General features: G+C 44.3%; 1 protein-coding gene across 1 annotated transcript; it reads right to left on the bottom strand.

The window, feature by feature from the left end:
* Nucleotides 1–2,618: 2,618 nt before the first annotated feature.
* ISOC1 (isochorismatase domain containing 1) lies at nt 2,619–22,158 on the bottom strand. The gene is made up of 5 exons (XM_075600189.1): nt 21,589–22,158; nt 17,800–17,919; nt 17,487–17,690; nt 16,607–16,723; nt 2,619–3,452 (listed from the first exon to the last, which is right to left on the bottom strand). The coding sequence occupies exons 1-5, from the start codon at nt 21,937–21,939 to the stop codon at nt 3,306–3,308; spliced, it is 939 nt and encodes a 312-aa protein (XP_075456304.1). The 5' UTR covers nt 21,940–22,158; the 3' UTR covers nt 2,619–3,305.
* Between the last annotated feature and the right edge of the window lie 472 nt (nt 22,159–22,630).

The following is a 22,630-nucleotide window of genomic DNA, read 5'->3' on the forward strand; positions in this document are numbered from 1 at the left end:
CGACTGCCATTGATCCCAGGACGTGGGTACTTGAGCTTTTCCCTGTTACCCAAATGGCTTTCGCACCTCGGGCATTCAATGGTGACTCATCTCCGATGTCCACTAGACTTACTGGCACCAACTTGGTAGCCCTGACAGTCTACAGTAAGTGGGAATCAGTTCTGAAAGTTCCAGCTCATATACAGTGCACAACAGTACATTACAATATTAAACACAGTGTTAATAAAATATACTTGTAATACATCCTAAGCCTCTGGGTATGGGAAATAGAATTGAAAGCTGCACTTTATTTTTCTACTAGCCTTTATTCCCCACACACTGACTCTGAACTTAGACTGGACTCTGAGAGTCCCCTCACAACTTTATCTACAGCTGGAGCACCCATGAACCCCAAAATAGTTCTGGGCATTAACTGGGTATCCCCCTTAACCTAGGGACACCTTATAGTTACAGGGATACTTTGCATCCCTTTGCCCCAGTTACCTTTCTGGGCTATGCTGAAGCAGGGAACCCTAGTGGTGAGTCGCACAAGCGTTTTCAAGGAGAGATATTGCCGGAAATGTGCCTACATGTATCCGAGAATCAGGCATGATTCCCGGGTACATTTTTTAGGGGAACCGACAACTCCGGACCTCAACTACCTAGGCACATTCTGACAACAATCTCTGCAAACCCCCTCTTGAAACTCATGCCCTAGCAATCGCTGCTCACTGGCTTCCCTGGAAAGGTAAAAACACAAAAATGATTTATTGTCGCACATTGCAGGTTATGCATAGACAGTTACTAGGTTCAAGAGCAACCTCTTCTTGAACCCTTATTTCGGATCAGAGGTAAACAAAACAGGGCTTGGCCTTTATTAAGAGCCTGGTTACCACCTACCATCACAAATCTTTACTGTCAATTCTACCATTAACCGATTCGCCTATTGGGTATGAAAGATGATGAATGAAACTATACTTCCCTGCTTCCTTTCTCGGTACTAGACCCAGAGGCGACTCTCTTAAATAAATGGTGGTACCTCAATAAGACCAAACATCCAACCCAATTAAACTTCTTTTAACATTTTTCTTGCACCACATCTTCATTTTGATAAACTGATTTTATATTAGCAGCAAAACGATGATTCCTTCTCCTCCAAGGAATCCAAAAACCACCTTCAAGTCCATCACTAATTATTTTTGCTTCCTTTTTCTTGTGGTACATGTTAAACTATTGACCCATATCTCTGACGTTCACTGGTGTGGGCCCCCTTTACCAAACATGTTTCTACCCCCAGACCTATGGAATCCTGTGTCTCCTTTCTTAAAACATCTGAGCACAGCATGCACCCCTGCACCCTGCCTCCACAGTACAAACAATTTACATTTGCATGCACTATGCCATCTGCAATGGCTCTCATTAAAGAGCCAGCAAACTCCCGATCTTCTTCCTGTCAACACCCCTTCTCCGGAAGTGCCAGCTGGTCTGAAAAGGGAGAAGTTATCTGTGGCATCGTCAATGACAGACATAAATCTACAGTACATCCTTAACAACCGAACTTAAATTAGGCCTTACCACCAACGTTTGATGAAACTGTACGTCATGTCATTCTTTCGCCACGACATACCTCCATAATGTTTTTGGCAATAACTTTTTCCTATCAGGTGGATCTAATTTTAACTCTGCCTTTTTATCAACTTTTCCATGGTCTCCTTATCTAATGGAATTCAATTCAGAATAACCATAAAATCCACCTTTCAAACGGTTTCTTTGGACAAATGCATACCTAATGGACAAATGCAATACATACAGTTTGCCATTGCTGATACAGAGGCTACTGAACTATGTGTATCTGCTACATTAGAAGGCACTCTAATACTAGCCGACCTGTTAAAATCTTGATAACTACAAACAACTGATCCACCAACTGCAGAAGTATCCAAATTTACTTACTAACTCTTTAATTAGTCCAACCAATTCTCCTAAATTATCACTAGGAAGTTCTCCCCTTTGCTGCTTTTGTTGATTAGTGAGGTCATCTGACACACACACACACACACACACACGCACACACACACGTAACTATGTAACAAGGACTAATTGTAGTAAAGTATAAATGTAATACAATAAACTTATGTAAAAAACTAATATTAGTTCTTTCTAGGATTTTATTCAATTTCTTTTTTTAAAAGCGGGACTGGGGGCGGGGCTAGGTGGCGAGTATATTTTTTGTTCGGTGAGTAGATTTTTGGGTAATTTGTCAAGCACTGTACAAACATACATACATACTGTATATAGCGCTCAACCCCCTTATAACGCTGTGCTTGGGGTCCAAAGAATCACATCGCGTTATAAGCGGATCGCGTTAGAAATAATGTACAATTGTATGTATTGTACATTTAAGATACGAATAATCGTGTTGTAAAGAATTCATAAGTACAAAAATTGGGAGCCACGCTTGCATCGCATTATAAGCGGATTCGCTTTGTAACGGATCGCGTTATAACGGGGTTGAGCTGTATACAGTATGTCACACATTCACCCATCCCATTATATAGGTAGCACTTCTTATCTTTCTTTTTAGAAATGTATAGATAGAGCGATCATAGATAGGAGTAAAATCAGAATCTCATTAAATAAAAGAACACAATTTTATTCAGCAAGAATTGACCAAAAATGGAACAACACAAATACAAAGTACACAATATAGAGATTTCACAAAATAACTATTTTCATACAGTACATTTATTCCAATTGAGATGGAGTATACACATGCTCCTTATTTGAACTAATTTTAAATAAGGTACAGTATTATAAAATCTCACATTGCAACGTTTACACCAATGCATGTTATTTATTTTCATGGTAGACAGGGTACATAGAACGTGGGTTTACTTTACATCAATGTTTTATTACAGTTTTCTTCCATCATAAAAATTACTCCAGTTTAAACTATTCATCACACGGGTATAATGTTGCTTTATTTTTTTTTTAACCGGTTTAGAAAAAATGGACTTCATATAATCTATGTTTAGTTGAATATGGTATACTGTATGTCTGTGTTATGTCACTGTGTACATGGCTGTGGTTATATAACTATATGCCTGAATTTTACCAGGTGCTTTATGATGCTTCTCTTAGCAACCAAACATTTTAATTTTACACAAAAGAAAAAAAAAATACAACAACAAAAAAAAACAAAAACTGAAGAATCCATGAAAATATCCTATGGGTTTCAATGCAAATAATACCCTGCAAAACTGGAATCATTTTGCCCTGGAGAAAAACACAGGTAATCCATTTGCACTTTTACCATCATGTTCTTTTTACACTTTGGAAAGGAGTCCTGACTCTGGAGCACTTGCTTTGATAAGGTTTTGTATTTCCTTGAATTTTGGATGGTCTTTATCAGCTACTAACTGCAGGAGTACAGCCTCACTTGTTGTTATAATAATCCCATTCCGTGCCAGGCGCTAAAAATAAGATAGAATAGTCATGTAACAATCCAATAATAGTAATAATACCATCATAGACGCTGCACTAAAACGTTCAACACATGGATACAATTTTAAGCCGTTTTTTAACGGGCATCAAAAATGTGCAGCATTTAGCAGATAACATTTTATTTTATTGATTTTGTTGGTGCTAGGCCCAATACAGTTTTTTTATTTCTTCTCTCAGTAAGATTATTGAAGGAATCTTTAGTCCTCTACAACATTCACTATTACCGGAACCAGGCAATCTGAAAGTACACAAGAGGCTAAGTTGCTCGACAAATTCCATAGAAAACTAACGAAAGGCAACATGAAGAAGGGTCTGTTTGATAAATACAGCACTGGTACAGTAGAACAGAGAAGTCTATAGTGTAAATTACTACACAACTAAACCATGAATACACAGCTACAAAACTCAATGAAATGTAGCCAAGTAGCTTCAGTAAACTACTAGTGATCTTAGGCCAGTTAATTTATCCCCTAGTGTCTCAATTACTAAACTACATACACTCACCATAATGAGTACAGCTCCACATACATGGACATTACATTATAAACATAACATTATTACGCTGCTAGGATGTACATACCCTCCATGCAGTTGCATTTTGCTGCAAAGAGGTTTTGCATTTTTAAATGGTGGCAATATCAGTTTTACTGAATAAACATACAGAATTCAGTAAGTTATTAAAGCCGGCTACATTTCATCAAATCGCCTTCCTTTGTTCTTTATTATTCTCACATAAACCAGCTTGTACTGTACATCCAACATCTATTTACCAGATGAAAATGGCATCAAGACATCCACTTCGCCTACTGTATTTTGATTTTTCTAATGCTGAGCAACAAGACTTCCAAGAAGTCAAAATCAACATCATACACATGAAAATAAACATTGTGGGTATAAGACTCCGTGGTTTCAACTGAGTGGGTTTCTACAAAAATATAATATTCTAACACGGCAAAACAGGAACATTGGTTACACAGCCTTTTTACACACAAATTAATGCTATTCATTTCCAATCCAGAATGGTTTAAAATATTATAATGGGATAAAAAAAATAAGCTACAATTTGTCTGATGGTTTCCAAATGCACAAGTAAGGATATTTTTTGCCTGCAGGGGGTTCCATTATTTAATGTATCTGTCAGCGCAACATTATTCATTCATTAAGCAAATGGGATTTGTCTCTATGCTACAATTAGTAAATGACTTAGTACGAACACTACCAGGGGGCATTTCATATGCCTGATTGCAATTTAGTTGGGTCATTCAATGCTTTAATGTGTCTACCAACATTTGACCATTAATGCATCTAAGCTGCCATACAGTACATCAGCAGCCATTCAACATAGGCTGATTCTTCAACATTTGCAAGACAAAGTCAAAGATTAAATGGGTAGATTGCCACTTGTAATCTAACAAAATCTGTGGTTTCCCAATGCTGTTTACATTTACTGCTGATAAAGAACATTTGGAAAGCATGTAATTTCAAACAGTACTTTACCTTTACCATCAAGTAAAGCTAAACGGAAGAAACCTCCAGATAAACAAAATACTCAATCAATATTCATTCATTTCTTAGGAGCGAGGATCTGCAGCTCCATGTATTAAAGTAATACACTGCACCCTTCCGTAGTCTGGATGTGTTGATCAATTAATCACTCTTGAAACAAGAGGAGATCATCCCTTTTTTATTTGTATAGTTATTTTTCGGATCACTGCAGCCCACTTTCAATTTATCAGCAAGAGTCCTGATACTTACCTAAATATGTATCATTTGTATTCTTCCTCCTTGACTAAAGATTCCTCATTCAAGACAATATTATATTATTTATTTATAAAGAGCCATACAGTGGGTAAACAGTAGTTACATTAAGTAGAAGGACAAAGACATAAGAAAAAAACTGACACAAACTGATACAAAATGTTCTGAGGGAATCGTGGCAACATGAGCTTTACATACTGGTCAGGATGCTGCATCTAAAAGAAGATTGCTTTAACATACCTATTAAATAAATCCTGAATGTGTACATTACATTCCAGTTATGTTTAATGTAAGTTATAACAAACCGCGTCACCTCCTGTCCGTTAATTCACACATGCTCTGTTACTTGTCATCACAACACTATCAATATCTATGCATACTTCACTTAAAAATAGCACTGGTCTAGAGACAACTCCTAAAAATAACAGACTTTAATGTGCTTACAATAACTTTGCGTCTCCAAATTTTCTATTTAGGAAGACTAAGGTTTTTTTTTTTTACCTACACAAAGCTTGATGCGACAACTCCAGTGCTGCTGGAGATCTGTTTCTGACCCCCCTGAACTATCTCACAAGACAGAGAAAATCTATTGGTGCATGAATGTACCCTCTTCCCTACCAATGTCATTTGTATTCATATACATAATGGGCAATATTAACTGCATACACCTTTTGGCGCTGTATGATACATATTCAAGTGAGCTGTAAGAAATCATTCAAAAGGGATCTTTTGGCATAGCAACAATTCGTAATTATGCCCAAATATGCTTTAACTTATGTAGCACTATAGACACGGAACACAAAATTTAGCAGGCAAAATGCATAATTAGAGTGTTGCACAAACAATATTTGTGGACTAAAGTAAAGGGAAATAAATACTTTTCCCACGGTAACATGAATAGAGACATGAGATTCAAACCATATTTTAGCATTTAGCATTTTTATCATCTATTGTTTATCAATTGCACAGGGACATATGAAAACATATTGATGAAATTGGATCTAGAAGCTTAATAATATACACACACCTTAACCTGTAAGGAAAGGCCTTATATGTTACACAAATATGTAATTAAACAGTCTCTTGGGTGTTAAAATGTTCATTCTCAGATCTAAACATTTAAAAGGGTACATTATTGTTGCATTCACCAAATACTTATTTTTTTCTATAAAATCAATATGAAGTGACACATGACACATTGAAGACAATGGCCTGTATGTATATCTTTATTTATATAGCGACCACAGTGGACTCAGTGCTTTACAAATGAGAAACTACAGCAAAGGGAATTATAATACGATAAGTGCAACAAACAAAATCAGACAATATGATAAGAAATCCCTGCCCTGGAGAGCTTACACTCTAAATGGTATGTTGGGAGATTTACAGAGACAGTAGATGGCACTGCTTGGCCACAATGGTTGGTAGGTGCAACTGTGGGGGTTGAACAGTAGCCATGAATATAGGCTATTGAAATGCTTCCTTTAAGAGGTGAGTTTTAAGGTTTGACTTAAAGGTGGGGAGTGAAGGTGCTTGTATACCAAGTGTGATGGAGGTCCACAGATAAGGGGCAGTGAGGGAAAAAGGTGTAAGGTCAAAGAGAGCAGTAGAGGTGCCAGGGATACAAAGGACGCAGTTATGGGTAGAGTGCAAGAGAAGAGCAGGGGTATAACGAGAGATAGAAGCTGATATGTAGGGAGGAACAGAAGAGTGGAGAGCCTTGAAGGTAAGGAGGGGAACTGTGTAGGTGATCCAAAATGTGATGAAAAGCCAGGAAAGGGATTTAAGGAGGAGATGGGCAGAGACTGTTTTGGGAAAAAGTTAAATTATTCTAGAAGCAGAATTTTGGTTAGATTGCAAATTAATAAAGTTGTGAGGCAGAGAGAGTATGTTACAATAATGCAGAGAGGATAAGGACATGCATTAGAGTTTTAGCAGTAGATTCACAGAGGAAAGGGCTGAGCTTGACAATATTAAGGAGGAAAAAGCGACAAATTTTAGTTGTGCCATGAATCTGAATGAAGGAAAGGGAGGAGTAAAATTTCACTCTAGGCAACATGCTTTGGCGACAGGAGAGATGTTAGTATCGTTTACTGTGATGGAAAAATGGGATATTATGCCAGGTTAGGGGGAAGATATGAAATCAGTTTTAGACCTATTAAGTTTAAGGCAGCGAAGCACCATCTGTGACGATCCAGGGGATTCTTTCCCCTTCCTTATCTTCCCATGTCCCATCTCCTGTTACACCTTCTACCCTGTCCCACTCCTGTCCCTTCTACCTCTTTCCCACTTCCTCAGCGCTTGCCCCGCAGACCTCGCGCACCCGTGCGGTCCCCGAGCCCCTGCAATAGCACTCCCCGCTCCCAGTCACCCGTTGCACCCACGAGCAATACCTTGCCATCCTTGGCGGCCCGTCCGCTCCTCTGCCTCCCTCCTGTACGGTCCCCGCAGCGCGGTGCTCCGAGCGCCTGGTAACGCGGCCTGTGCTCGCGCCCCCTCCGCTCACGCAGGGCGTGCGCACACGCTCCTCCTCTGGGCTCTGTCCGCCCTCTACGTCGTCCTCCTGGTCCCTGCGGGCCATCTCGCTTTCAAAGTCTGTGCGCGCGCACCCTCAACTTACAGAGGGCGCGTGCACACGCTCCTTTTCTCTACCCTGCCACGACCCTGACTCCTCCTCCCAATCCCTACCGGTTACTCCCCTGATTGCCCCTTTTGTCTCCTCCTCTCTTATTCCTGACCAATCCCTATCTTCTCCCACTTCTCTCTCTGCTCCTCCCCTCTCTGTCATTGGTGCACCTTCCTTTATAATCCCTCTCTGTCTACTTCTTCCTCGCTCTGCATAGTTCCTGTTTCTCTGTGTGCTGACCTATGCTGTGCTCCCTCTGTGTCCCTGCTATATCCTGTTCCTGTGTTTTACCTTTGGATTTCCCTGGCTTTGACCCTGCTTGCTCTGGACTACTCTGCTCTCTGTACCCCTTTGAACCTTGCTACGCCCTCGACCACGCTGCTCTGTGGAACCTTTGGACCTGGCTTTGGACCCTGACGACTCTACCCTCTGGAACCCTTGGACATTGGCACACGGACACGACTATCCCTACGCATACTATTAAGGACGTTGCAAGTAACAATAACTACTCTTTCTACAGGCCCAGCAATGCTATACCACACTCCGGGCTTGCTCCCACTGCTGTGGGTGTGTGGTGTAATACCTTTCCCACCTCAGTACTGGGGTCTTGCCAGGTCTGCAGGCATACAGGCGTGACATTATGCAGAGCCTAACAAAAGCATAACCCCCTGAGGTGGGTACGAGTATTTCCTTAGAGGCCTTACAGTTTGTCAGCAACCAGCTGTCTACCGTTTCCCAACAATTGGCGAACTTCTCCCCTCAGGAGAATCTCACGGCCCCCATGCCATGACTTACTCCAATTCTGGGCCCCGGATTCCCTCACCTAACCGTTACAATGGGGACCCCCTCACCTGCCGCGGTTTCTTAAACCAGTGCGAGGTGCAGTTTGAGATATCCCCCTCCCTGTTTCCTACTGGCCGCGCCAAAAGTAGCATATATCTACGCCTTGTTAACCGGAGACGCTCTCGCCTGGGCTTCTCCCCTGTGGGAGCGCAAAAGTGAAGTAACCCAAGATTACGCTCTTTTCAGACACGAGTTTCAACTTGTATTTGATACCCCTGCACGGCGTGAGACAGCCGCTTTTTCTCTTTTTCACATTTCTCAGGCCCGAAGATCCGCTGCCAAATACGCCATCGAGTTCCGCACGCTGGCCGCTGAAGTCCAGTGGAATGATGAGGCACTCGCTGCCGCATACTGGCATGGACTCACGGATACGTTCAAAGACGACTTGGCGACTATTGTGCCTCTCCGGAACATCGTCTCCAGAATTGTCCTCTGAAGCCGGGAAACAGGCATACCCAGTAAAGGTAGAGGGGCTTCTACTGGGTACTGTCTCTCCTTGCCCCTCTCCTCCTGAAACTCTCCCTAAGAAGTTGATGCTTCATGCTACGTTGGAGGGTCCGAACCTTTTTCTGAAGGTTGAAGCGTTCATCGACTCAGGTTCGGGTGGTAACTTCTTGGACCAGAAGTTCGCTTCAGAGAACCAAATTCCCATGGTCAGAAGGAAGACTCCCATTGACCTCGAGGCCATCGACGGCCGACCACTCCAGCCGGCATTTATTATTTGGGAATCTATTCCTCTCACATTACCTCCTTATGGCCATCAGCCAGGGTCAATCATCTTCGATATTTTTCAATCTCCTTCTGTGCAAATTATTTTAGGATTACCTTGGCTTCAACTCCATAATCCGCATATTGACTGGACCGGTGTTCTGCCTCTCCAATGGCCCTCGTCCACTGATACCGCTCCCCAGAAGTCTCCTGTTGCGGTGCTGGCCGGCCTGGATGCTGTTTCTTCCAATTTATTAACCCTTCCTACTGTGTATCATGAATACCTAGATGTGTTCAACAAGGTACAAGCGGAGATTCTTCCCCCACATCGTCCGTACGATTGTCCTATTGATCTCATTCCAGGTACCGTCCTGCCGAAGTCGAAGTCTTATCCACTCTCCGTCCCGGAGACTGATGCCATGAATTCCTATATTCAGGAGAATTTGGACAAGGGATTCATCCGCAACTCTACCTCCCCTGCCGGGACTGGCTTCTTTTTTGTGAAGAAGAAGGATGGATCGCTTAGGCCGTGCATAGACTTCAGCGGACTCAATAAAATCACGGTGAAGAACCGCTATCCTCTTCCGCTTATCTCAGAACTGTTCGATCGTCTCCAGGGGGCCTCTATCTTCTCAAAGCTCGACTTAAGAGGTGTCTACAATCTTATCCGCATAAGGGAGGGGGACGAGTGGAAGACGGCATTTAACACACGTTCTGGACATTATGGATATCTTGTTATGCCCTTTGGGTTATGTAACGCCCCTGCCGTTTTTCAAGAGTTCATGAACGACATCTTCCGCGATGTATTGGGAACATTTGTTATAGTCTACCTAGACGACATTCTAATTTTTTTCAAAAGACTTGGAGGAACACATTCAACATACAAAGCTAGTGCTTTCTAGACTCCGTTCTAACCATCTATATGCGAAAATGGAGAAGTGTTTGTTCCATCAGTCTTCTACAGCCTTCCTAGTCTATATCATCTCCAGCCAAGGCTTCTCCATGGATCCAGAGAAACTGAAAGCTGTTCTCGATTGGCCACTGCCTAATTCACTCAAGGCTGTGCAACGTTTTCTTGGCTTTGCCAACTATTATAGGAAATTCATTAAGAAAAATTCTTCTATTGCGCTTCCCATCACTGCCATGACTCAGAAGGGCGCTGATGTTGCTTCTGATCTCCTGAGGCGGTTCATGCTTTTGAGGTTCTTAAGAAGGCTTTCGTTTCTGCACCCATCCTTCGTCATCCGGATACCTCCCTCCCCTTCACTTTGGAGGTCGATGCCTCGGACGTAGGAGCCGGTGCAGTCCTGTCCCAGAGGATTTCTCCGCAAGAGAAACTTCACCCCTGTAGTTTTTTTTCCCGGAAATTTTCATCTGCCGAAAGGAATTATGATGTTGGTAATCGTGAACTTTTGGCCATAAAACTGGCTCTTCAAGAATGGAGAAACCTGTTCGAGGGGTCCAAGGAACCAGTTGCTATTCTCACTGACCACAAAAATTTGTTATATAGTTAGGGGACTCGTCGCTTGGGATCCCGCCAGGCCCGATGGCCTCTCTTCTTTTCCCGCTTTAACTACACCATCTCATATATTCCGGGTACTAAGAATGTTAAAGCGGATGCTCTCTCTCTCCAGTTCGCCACCAAAATCGATGCTAGCGAAACCACGGAACCTATTCTCCCTGCCAAATGTATTATTTCTGCGAACAACTTCGATGTTTTGGACGAGATCAACAAGGCTCAAGCTCACATTCCCAGCAGGTTCAGGGTACCTGACGGTCGCCTTTACGCAGCTCCACGCATTCGCCATAAAGTTTTACTTTGGGGTCATTCTTCCAGAGCAGTCGGTCATCCAGGCTTCAAAAGAACAGCAGATCTCATCAAACTGACTTTTTGGTGGCCTAAGATGAATCAGGACATTCTGGACTTTACCACCGCTTGTCCTGTATGTGCCCAGAGTAAGACAATCCATCACAAACCTTCTGGAATTCTCTTACCTCTTCCCATTCCGGAACAACCCTGGAAACACATTTCAATGGATTTCATTGTTGAGCTGCCCATTTCCAAAGGGATGAACACCATTCTGGTTGTAGTTGACAGGTTCTCAAAACAGGCACACTTTATTCCCCTCAAGGGTCTTCCTAATTCTGCCACCTTGGCCGATGTCTACGCCAAAGAAATTTTTAGGTTACACGGCGTTCCCATTTCTATTGTCTCTGACCGTGGATCACAGTTCATTTCGAAGTTTTGGCGGGCTTTTTCTCAAAGACTCGGAATCTCGCTTTTGTTTTCTTCAGGATACCATCCTCAAACCAATGGTCAAACAGAGAGGATGAATCAAACCCTTGAACAATATTTAAGATGTTTCATCTCGGACTCACAAGATAACTGGGTGGATATTCTGCCATGGGCCGAATTCGCCATAAACTCTCTAAGAAACGAGTCTACTCAGGAGTCCCCATTCTTTATCAATTTCGGTTTCCATCCCAGTAGCCTCCCTCTCTCGCCTTCTCCTTCGGGCGTTCCTGCGGCCGATTCTCATGTTGTCAACCTTCAAGAATCTTGGAAAAGGATCCTCAAGACCTTACAATCGGCAGTGGCCAAACAAAAGACCCAAGCTGACCGTGATCGTCATACTGGGCCCTCCTTCAAACCCGGCGACCAAGTGTGGTTATCCTCCAAAAATATTAGGCTGAAAACACCTTCTCTGAAATTATCTCCTAGATTCCTAGGCCCATTCAAAATTTTGGAAAAAGTCAATCCTGTGGCCTACCGCCTTGAACTGCCTGCGACCATGAAGATTCCTTCAGTCTTTCATGCCTCCCTTCTCAAACCCTTCATACCAGTCCTCACTTTCCTGTTCCCTCTCGGAAACCCAATCCTGTCTCCACTCTTGGCCAACAAGAATATGAGATCCAGTCTATTATTGACTCCCGCTGGTCGAAGAATAATCTGCAGTTCTTGGTGCACTGGAAAGGTTACGGTCCGGAAGAACGTTCTTGGGTTCCAGCACGCCATATTCACGCCCCAAGACTTCTTCTCCATTTTTACCGGAAGTTTCCCCTCAAGCCCTGGTTGGATCGCTCTGAGATCAATCCTCAAGGGGGGGATACTGTGATGATCTAGGGGATTCCTTCCCCTTCCTTATCTTCCCCTGTCCCATCTCCTGTTACACCTTCTACCCTGTCCCACTCCTGTCCCGTTCCTTCTACCTCTTTCCCACTTCCTCAGCGCTTGCCCCGCAGACCTCGCGCACTCGTACGGTCCCCGAGCCCCTGCAATAGCGCTCCCCGCTCCCAGTCACCCATTGCGCCCACGAGCAATACCTTGCCATCCTTGGCGGCCCCGTCTGCTCCTCTGCCTCCCTCCTGTACGGTCCCCGCAGCGCGGTGCTCCGAGCGCCTGGTGATGCGGCCTGTGCGCGCACCTCCTCCGCTCATGCAGGGCACGCGCCCCTCCTCCGGGCTCTGTCCGCCCTCTACGTCCTCCTCCCGGTCCCTGCGGACCATCTCGCTTTCACAGCTTGTGCGTGCGCACCCTCAACTTACAGAGGGCGCGCGCACACGCTCCTTTTCTCTACCCTGCCACGACCCTGACAGCTCCTCCCAATCCCTACCGGTTACTCCCCTGATTGCCCCTTCTGTCTCCTCCTCTCTTATTCCTGACCAATCCCTATCTTCTCCCACTTCTCTCTCTGCTCCTCCCCTCTCTGTCATTGGTGCACCTTCCTTTATAATCCCTGTCTGTCCACTTCTTCCTCGCTTTGCATAGTTCCTGTTTCTCTGTGTGCTGACCTATGCTGTGCTCCTTCTGTGTCCCTGCTATATCCTGTTCCTGTGTTTTACCTTTGGATTTCCCTGGCTTTGACCCTGCTTGCTCTGGACTACTCTGCTCTCTGTACCCCTTTGAACCTTGCTACGCCCTCGACCACGCTGCTCTGTGGAACCTTTGGACCTGGCTTTGGACCCTGACGACTCTACCCTCTGGAACCCTTGGACATTGGCACACGGACACGACTATCCCTACGCATACTATTAAGGACGTTGCAAGTAACAATAACTACTCTTTCTACAGGCCCAGCAATGCTATACCACACTCCGGGCTTGCTCCCACTGCTGTGGGTGTGTGGTGTAATACCTTTCCCACCTCAGTACTGGGGTCTTGCCAGGTCTGCAGGCATACAGGCGTGACATTATGCAGAGCCTAACAAAAGCATAACCCCCTGAGGTGGGTACGAGTATTTCCTTAGAGGCCTTACAGTTTGTCAGCAACCAGCTGTCTACCGTTTCCCAACAATTGGCGAACTTCTCCTCTTGCCATGTCTGCGGGCATACATGCGTGACACCATCCACGTGGATATAGCCGGAGGCAATCAGAGAATGAGAACTGGATTGCAGGTGTGAAGGTAGGGGTGGATATTTATCAGCGTATCATCTGCATAGAGATGATATCTAAGGCCAAAAGAGTTGACAAGGTCACCAAGAGATAGTGTGTAGAGAGAGAAAAGGAGATTCCCACGAACATAGCCCTGAGCTACACCTATAGACAGATTAACAGGAGACGAAGACATGTTAGCAGCAGAGATCGAAAATGTGCCTTATTGTGTAAGCTCCAATCAGAAAGCTCTATTGAGTTTGGAGCAAACAAAAAAAAGGCCAATGGCTTTCTTGAACAAGTTGAATTTATCCTTGACAAAGAGCATGTTTATGAGGCTGTAGGATGTTCTAGAAACAAAGATGCAGGAGTCATACCTTTTTGAGGGAAATGTGCCTCGCTCTTTACTTTTTTTTTTTTTTTTTAACTTCAAGATTTTTATTGGGTTTTACAACAGGTACATTATGCCACATCCCATGGTAAAACAAATTGAAACCCCCCGAGGTTTACCCTTTTCACTCTCACTATCGAGGGTAAAATCACTCAAAAGCAACAAGGGACTAACAACATACACTCACATGACTAGACAAACCTGACTCACCGGACCGAAGACTAGACAACAGAGGGAAAAAACAACAAGGAGGGGAAAGGAGGGGGGGGAGGGGGAGAGGGAATGGACTGCCACCATGTTCTTCGGTAGTGGAAGATCTGCTGTCGGTCCGTATTGCGCCCTTCTCTGTGGCACCTGACGACTCCTCCTCTTGGTTCTAGTTTTAATAGTAATAGTCGGGGGGGATCCTACCTGTCACGTGCCTATGTTATAGTATGTTTGAGGGAAATGTGCCTCGCTCTTTACTTTTTAAAAACGTTAAGAAAAGTTTACTTTTTTTTATGTGAAACAGGGTCACCCCCTGGCTACTATTCTACCCAATGGGCTGGCAGTAAACCCTGGTACTATCAGGTTGCCAGTAGTTGGTATGGGGTTTTCCCCTTCACCTTTGGTACTGCACTTGACAGCAGGGGGTGGCACATCCTGTTGTAGCTGGGACAACGGGGTGCCCGCCTTCTGGCTGTACTTAAGGGCAGGACCGCCCTAAATTTGGAGGTTGTTCCTTCCCTCTGAGGAAGGCAGGTCACATGACTGGGAGCCTGAGATTTGGGCCTTCCCATGTGCTCTTCCCTACGGAGAGGAGTGAGTGTGATTATACCTCTGCCTCCGCTTGGGAGGTGTGGAAGAGTTAGGACAGCTGAGGGTGCCCTTGATTTAAGGAGACTGTATCCGGCAGACGACTGCTGGGTAGCTGTTGGTTGCTGCAAAGTATGTAGTAATAAACCGTTCCCGTTTGCAATATATCTCTGGCCTGGTGTGTAATATAACTCGGGGAGAGTACAACTTCTACCATGGGAGATCATCTCCATATATTCCTGGTGCCTACGGCAGATTGAGGCGCTGCACGGCTAAGTATTATGTGGGGTATGAACCCCAGAAGCCTGATCCTGTGTCCCAAAGTCATCACGGACGACTTAGCCCTCTTGTTACCATCAACTATGCACCACATACACCCCGTAATGGCCCCTATCTGTGATTGGGGGGAGGGAGGGGGGGAAACACCATTACATATGTTATACCAAAGAGTTCCAATTTCACACGACCCTTTGCAAAACAGACTGTGATAGATAAAAAAGCAAAAAATGAGCCAGCCATCTAAAAAGAATTGCATAATTAATGTGTTCATTTGAGCTATGACCAGCAGAGGGCATGGTCATGTGAGTTTTCCTGTTTCAAGTTTTATCAATGGTTTTTGAAGCAAAAAGTGGCACTGTGTGCTCATTTGCATGTCATTTCCCAGAATCCCTTGCTGCAGTGGAAGTGCTGTGTGCTGGGTGATAATGGGGAAAGGCGGGGTTGCAGAACTGCCTAAGACATGCAGATGAGCATACAGTTGTATTTACATTTGCAAGTTTTACCAACAAACACAACTTTGTGAATTGTTTTCTCTAACCTTAATTCATTCCGTCTCTGTCAGAGAGCGAATGAGGATACGGGAAGGCAAAAGAAGAGGGTGGAGGATTTACCTGTACATGCTTTTTCTGTTACATACAATGAGATCACACAACCCCTTTCCATGTCTTCTTTTACCATGTTTACAAACTAACTAGCATGGTAACCTCAGATGGCACTGGGCCCAAGTCAGAGCTCCATTCTGACCTACACTGGCGGCCGCCCTGAGTCTAAAGCGGCCGCCACCGCGGGTAATTTAAAACCGCGTGCAGGCGCGGTTTTTCCCCGATGCGTGCCGCGCGGCACTGGTGCCTCCGTTGCCTCCGTTCCGCCGGCATCCCGAAGGCATCCGTGACACTGGGGATCACGCTGTATCTGTGGGGGATGTGGGGGATCAGGGGAAGCAGAGGCGGAGCAGCCAGGGGTCGTGGACCGGAGGAAGGGAGGAAGGGAAGATGCGGCTGGCGCGCGGCCAAGTTCGGCGCCAACCGAAAAAAGCCCCGGAAAATTACGGGCATTTGTTAGCTTAAAGCTGGCCGCAGCAGTACCAGACACTTCCTATATCTGCACAAAAAGGAATCGATCAGTGCAGATGGCTTCTTTAATCAAATCATATCAGCTTTATTGGCATGACGAAAGAACATTTCAGTATTGCCAAAGCATGAATAACAGGGTATAATGATTACATAGCTTAAACTAAGATTGTGCTTACCTTATTCAACAATGTTGCTCAAAATGTATTACTCATTAACGAATATAATGGTATTAAAAAGTTTACCTCCCTAAGTTTTTTAAAGCTCATTGCTAATCTTACCTCTAAGGCAAACATTCTGTCCATCATACTTCTTGAGGAGGATGCATCGGCCACAATATGAACTTCAACACCTCTACCAACTAAATCCAATGCTGTTTGTTGAATGCACACGTGAGTCTGGTGTAAAAAAAAACAGATGTTTAAAAGTGTGAAAATGCACAACCAAAGTAAATACATATATTTAGCATTTTAAACAGAGAGGTCTTGGTTTCCCAACTAGAGAAGTGACATCTCCTTAAAATTGTGAAAAACTAAAATCAGCGTAATATTAAGTAACAAAATGCAGTCATGAATTACAGAATGATAAACATAATTTATCAGTGTTGACCAATAATGCAAAGCAACAGATACAGCCCATTGTTCAGATGTACAAATTGTAATAATATGTCGCTAGTGAATTAGAAAACGGTAACATTTTGGCAACAGAAGTGTTATAACAGTAAATCATATATTTTAGCCCCAGGCAGATGATGCTATTTAATTATACACAAAAATGATACGCATGTATTGTCTGGTTTGCAACCACTACCAGCTTCACCGTTTATAATCAGTGACCAAGCTCAAACTAATGACCTGTTTCTGAGTGGTACAACAGATTATATCATTTCCCTGTTCCAGGCTTAATAAAGGTGTAGGGAATTCATAGAATAAAGTGGATAGTGAGCTGAAAGTGATATGTCCCCTGTAACTACCCAGAATCCTTGTGTGCAGCTTAACCACTGTATGACGTGACAATGAGGCGACTAAAGCAGGTTTGGGGACCTGTAGAAGCCATGCAAAAATACTCATACATATTGTATCTTTGCTGGCATAAACTCTAAAAGGAAAATCTAACCTTGCTGGAAAAAAAAACACATAAGAGAACTGTGATCAAACGCACCTCCACTCCAAATAAGACAACACTGCGCACTCCAGGGATTTCTGCCAACGCTGCTTCAACTTCTGGTAAAACCATGGAAAACTTTGTTTTTGGGAGCACAAGCTTAACTCCTGTTAGATCAAGTTCTTGCACGGTGCTTCCTAGTCCTTTAGGATACTGCTCTGTGACAATAATTGGTATTCCTAATATGCGTGCACCTTGGAGCTAAAATTAAAAGTATATCCAGTTTAAATATAGTCATTAAAATACACAGTACATCTTGAATATCCTCTTCCTATATTGTGATAGGCGTTTCAAGGCAAACTGTACTTACCAATCTTTGTCCTACACTAATTATATCTCCAAAATATTTGATCGCAGGCCGAAACCTCTCTTGCATGTCGCAGCAGAAAAACACAGTACTTAAAGGTGTAAGGTTCCCAAGTGTAGTCAGCTGGAGGAAGGAAAAGGAAAATCAGATCAAATTGTTTAAGATCCAAAGGTTCCCTAGATATTAAAGCAGCAATCCAACCAGGAACATCCATACCTCGTCAACAGCTACTGTATGCTGGTCTGTGTATATAATGAAAGTATATTATAACATAACTTTGGGGAACAAAACACAATGACAGTTGATGACACAATTGACAGATGATGAATAACGCGGCTAATTTTATGAATCCAGAGACAGTGGGTTGCAGGTGCGTGTGTGTGCTTTGGGTGACGCTGTAAAGTGGTGATAAACAATTACTGTAGCATGAAAAGATTCACCTTAGCCATGAATTGAAAAAACTGGTTGTAGTACGGAAATACCTGCAATTCACCGCCAATTTCAAATATCTCCGTACTATAACCATTTTCTTTATTCTGTTTGCTGCGTGAAATATTCTTTCATTCTCCAGTGTTCAATACAAAAAAAATACAATTAGAGGGCCTTCCTGAGCCAAATGTGTCAAGGGAGCCACAGGTTAATTATCACTGCTCCCAAGCTTCTTCATAGCTTTGCAGAACATAAGGCTGCGGCCACACTGCCACTGAGCACGCTCATGCTTGAGAGCGGTGACGTCACCAACTCTCCAAGCATGAGTGCTCGGCTGTCCTGCATATTTTTTTGAAGTGAAACTTCTTTAGTGGCACCTCATTTCTAATGGGACAAAAATGGATTGTGGGGATAGAAAATGAAACGGATGTGACGTCAAAGTGCTGACGTCACAGTGCTGGCAGTTGAGGCCAGGCTGTGTTCTGGCAAATCATATGCGGCGGCGGCGGCGGCGACAGCCGCCGGCGCCGCTCCCAACCATCTTTGCTCCCCCCCAAACGGTCCCCCCCACCCGCTCAACATTTACTCGCCGCCGCAGCTCCTAACGAGCTCTGCTCCCCCCACCCACTGACATGCGGCGGCGCTAGCCCTCAAAATTTAATTGCCGCCACTCCCTGCTGACCTCCCTCGGCCGAGGCATGGAACTGGGGGGGGTAGAGTGAGCTGCGTTCCCCACAGCACCATCAGAAGGGGATCGCTGCAGCGCTCCCCTCGAAGCCAGCTCCCGCTGACGATGACGCGCTGCCCCCCTTCCCCCGCCAACACTGCCTCTGCCCACGCAGCACTTCCGGAGGGGGGGGCCTTTATTAAGGTATCTGCCCGGTGCCCGGTGCGGCCGCGTCTCGCCGGGGGGTGGGGGGGGAGGAGAGACTCAGGCAGAGCCGCCGCGGGTCCGCAGCTCTGCCTGTCTGTAAGGGGGTGTGAGGGGAGGAGGAGAGTCTCAGGCAGAGCCGCCGCGGGTCCGCAGCTCTGCCTGTCTGTGAGGGGGGGGGGGGGGAGTCAGGAGAGAGGGGGCAGGACACAGAAAGAGAGACACACATACACTGACAGACACACACACATACATATACACACACACACACACACACACACACACTGACTGACACACACACACACACACACTGACTGACACACACACACACACACACACACTGACTGACACACATGCACACACACTGACACACACACACACACTGACTGACACACACACTGACTGACACACATACACACACACTGACTGACACACACACATACACACACTGACTGACACACACACACACACACACGCACACTGACACACATATGCACGCACACTGACTGACACACATACACTCACTGACTGACACAGAGAGACATTCACACAACACAGAGAGAGAGACATACACTGACACACACACACATTGACTGACACACACACACACACACACACACAGACTGACACACACACACACTGACTGACACACATGCACACACTGACTGACACACATGCACACACTGACTGACACACATACACACACTGACTGACACACATACATAATCTCTGACTGACACACATACATACACAAACATACATACTGTACTCTCTGACACAAATACATACTCTCTGACTGACACAAATACATACTCTCTGACTGACACACATACATACTCTCTGACTGACACACATACATACTCACTGACTGACACATACACTGACTGACACATGTGTGCCGAGCACGCGCGTTATAAGTCAATTTCTGTGACAAAAGTCAAAGAAGTTTCACTTACTATGCGCGTGCACAGCACACACAACTTTTTTTTTTTCAAGGGTGAGCGGGTGGGCGTGGCCGTGCCATGACTGGCGCTGATTGGTTGCTGAAGGTCATGTGACCCTTCAGCGCACCTGGAAATCAATTTCATCTGTCTCGCCATGCACCAGCAAGAGTACGGGCACGAGCCGCGTGAGCGTGGCCGGACACATTGACTTTTATTGAATTTAACGCACTAAGCGCGCTCAGCCGCAGCCTTATTAAGCAGATTTTGTGGAGTATTCCTTTGAGAATTTAATTTCTGATGGTTTATTTCTGATGGCTGTTTCTACCTGCCTGTGATTGCAAGCAGCTCCCGTTCTGGCTAATCACCTTCTGGAGGCAGACACTGATTTATTTAGGGCAGGAGACAGGAGAGATAGTTTTTTGTTTATTAGACAAAAGATTAAGCACCAAATCATGAACAATCCTATACGTATTTGTTTTTAATAAATTAGTTGTTCTGTAGTATTAGATAATACTGTTTGCATTTTTTTGTAACTCCTAATGCCATTATTAATGTTTTTTTTTTTAATGTACTGATCCGCCTTTTGGTCGCTACAGCAACCATTTAGAAAGTGTATCGATTTCCTCTCTTGAAACAAGCTCTCACACAACTTTTTTAGTTCTGCCCTTTGACAACTAAGTATCACAAACAAATCTGTTGCTGAGTTCCAAAGAGCAGACTGTCTATTGCTCTGAATGCTGTAACAGTAATGTTTTACATTTAATAATACAGCTCAACCCCCTTATAACGCTGTGCTTGGAGTCCAAAGAATCGCACCGCGTTATAAGCGTATCGCGTTAGAAATAATGTACAATTGTATGCATTGTACAATAGAGTATTTAAGATACCAATAATCGTGTTGTAAAGTATGCACAAATACAAAAATTGGGAGCCACGCTTGGATCGCGTTATAAGCGGATTCACGTTGTAACGGATCGCGTTATAACGGGGTTGAGCTGTATAATGTTACATATCAGCGGCAGCATTTCACTGACTGCAGCATAGTTAGAAGCGGACATTTCGTTAGGCACACAATCAGGATTTTGACAGATTTATAACAAGAGCAACAAATGTTTGCCAGTTTAGGTAAGAATATAGAATTATACAATGCCACATGCTTTACTTATAAAAGAAAAAGAAAAAGAAAAAAAGAGGGTGGGGGGGTGGAGAGTGTAGTTTGATGCTTTAATCATTGGTGTTTGTTTTGCTACCAAGGCAACAAGTTTGGCTATTTGCAAATAATATTGGGTATGTGAAATGACCACGTATTGCTTAATTTAGTGCAACTGATCATCATACAATCCTTAATTGTTCCTGCATTAATTTATACTGCCATAGCTAGTGTCAAATGGGACACATACCTCATGTTTCATTTACATAACAATAACTGTGCAAAAAAAGCTGTAGCTCATACAATCCTTATTCCCACTACCCCCTTCCTCCAATGCAGCCCTTACTCCAATGCAGCCCTGCCTCTGCCCTGTACCCAGCGCACCTGTAACCACTGACCTGATTCTGCAGGGGCACCAGCCTGACTTTGCATCTCTCGCTGACCAGGTACCCCTTGGGCAGGTCAATGTACTGGCCCCACTGTTCCGCGAACAGCTGCACGACAAACTTGCGCTGCATGTCTATCTGCTCCCCGTACAGGCTGAGGAACTTCTGGATCAGGACCTCATAGCTGGAGCCGAGCGGCACCGAGGAGGGCCGCGCGAACACTGAGAAGCAGAAGAGCAAAGGGACACTGCTACTGCTGCTGCTGTTACTACTGCCAATGCCTCCCAGGGCACCGATGCAGCAGCTACCCTGAGTGCCAGGGCTGGGGTTCACCTGAGCTGCACACACTGGCTGCTCTGCCATGTTCAAGACCTGTTATACTGAATGAAAAGGAACTTTTTTTTTTTTTTCTTTTTGCAAAAGGCTGCTAATAATGTCTCTGCTCCTCCTACTGTCACCACAGCAAGAGGTGGATGGTGTCAGAGGGAGGAGGGTCGGAGAGAAAGAAATAAGAAGAGGGAGGGCTTCTCTGGTGACAGTCCGATCCTATCCCTGTAGGGAGGCCACTTTCTCTCCTCCTCCCATGCCCCTCCTCCAAACTGCATGCAGCAGATTGAACAAGGAAGCCAGCCTGCGATTAGTTCCTGAGAAGCCCTTTCTGATTGGAGGCGCTGGTTCACTAGCTCTGTGCTGCTGGAAAGCTGTGTTCCTTCAAACAAATAAGTAAACACAAATTGAAAACAAGAATAATGAGTTTTAGACAAGCTGTTATGTGTCAACTGCAGCTGACTTGGTGTTTTAAAACAATATACATATATATCACACTAGAGATTTACATGATAACGCCACACCTTTCTAGTTCGGCACATGCTGTAAAATGCATCCCTCCCTCTTTGGTAAAACATATGCTAGTGAAATAAGACCCTAAACTAAATAGCGCTCGACCTAAATATATGTGAGTGCTACACAACTGTGAATTTAAACAATCACAATACTAATACAAAAAATAAAAGTGATTTGTAAGTGAAAAATAAACAGTGCTACTAATTGTGAT

The sequence above is a fragment of the Ascaphus truei genome, chromosome 1 (assembly GCF_040206685.1).
Source record: "Ascaphus truei isolate aAscTru1 chromosome 1, aAscTru1.hap1, whole genome shotgun sequence".
NCBI lineage: Eukaryota > Metazoa > Chordata > Amphibia > Anura > Ascaphidae > Ascaphus > Ascaphus truei.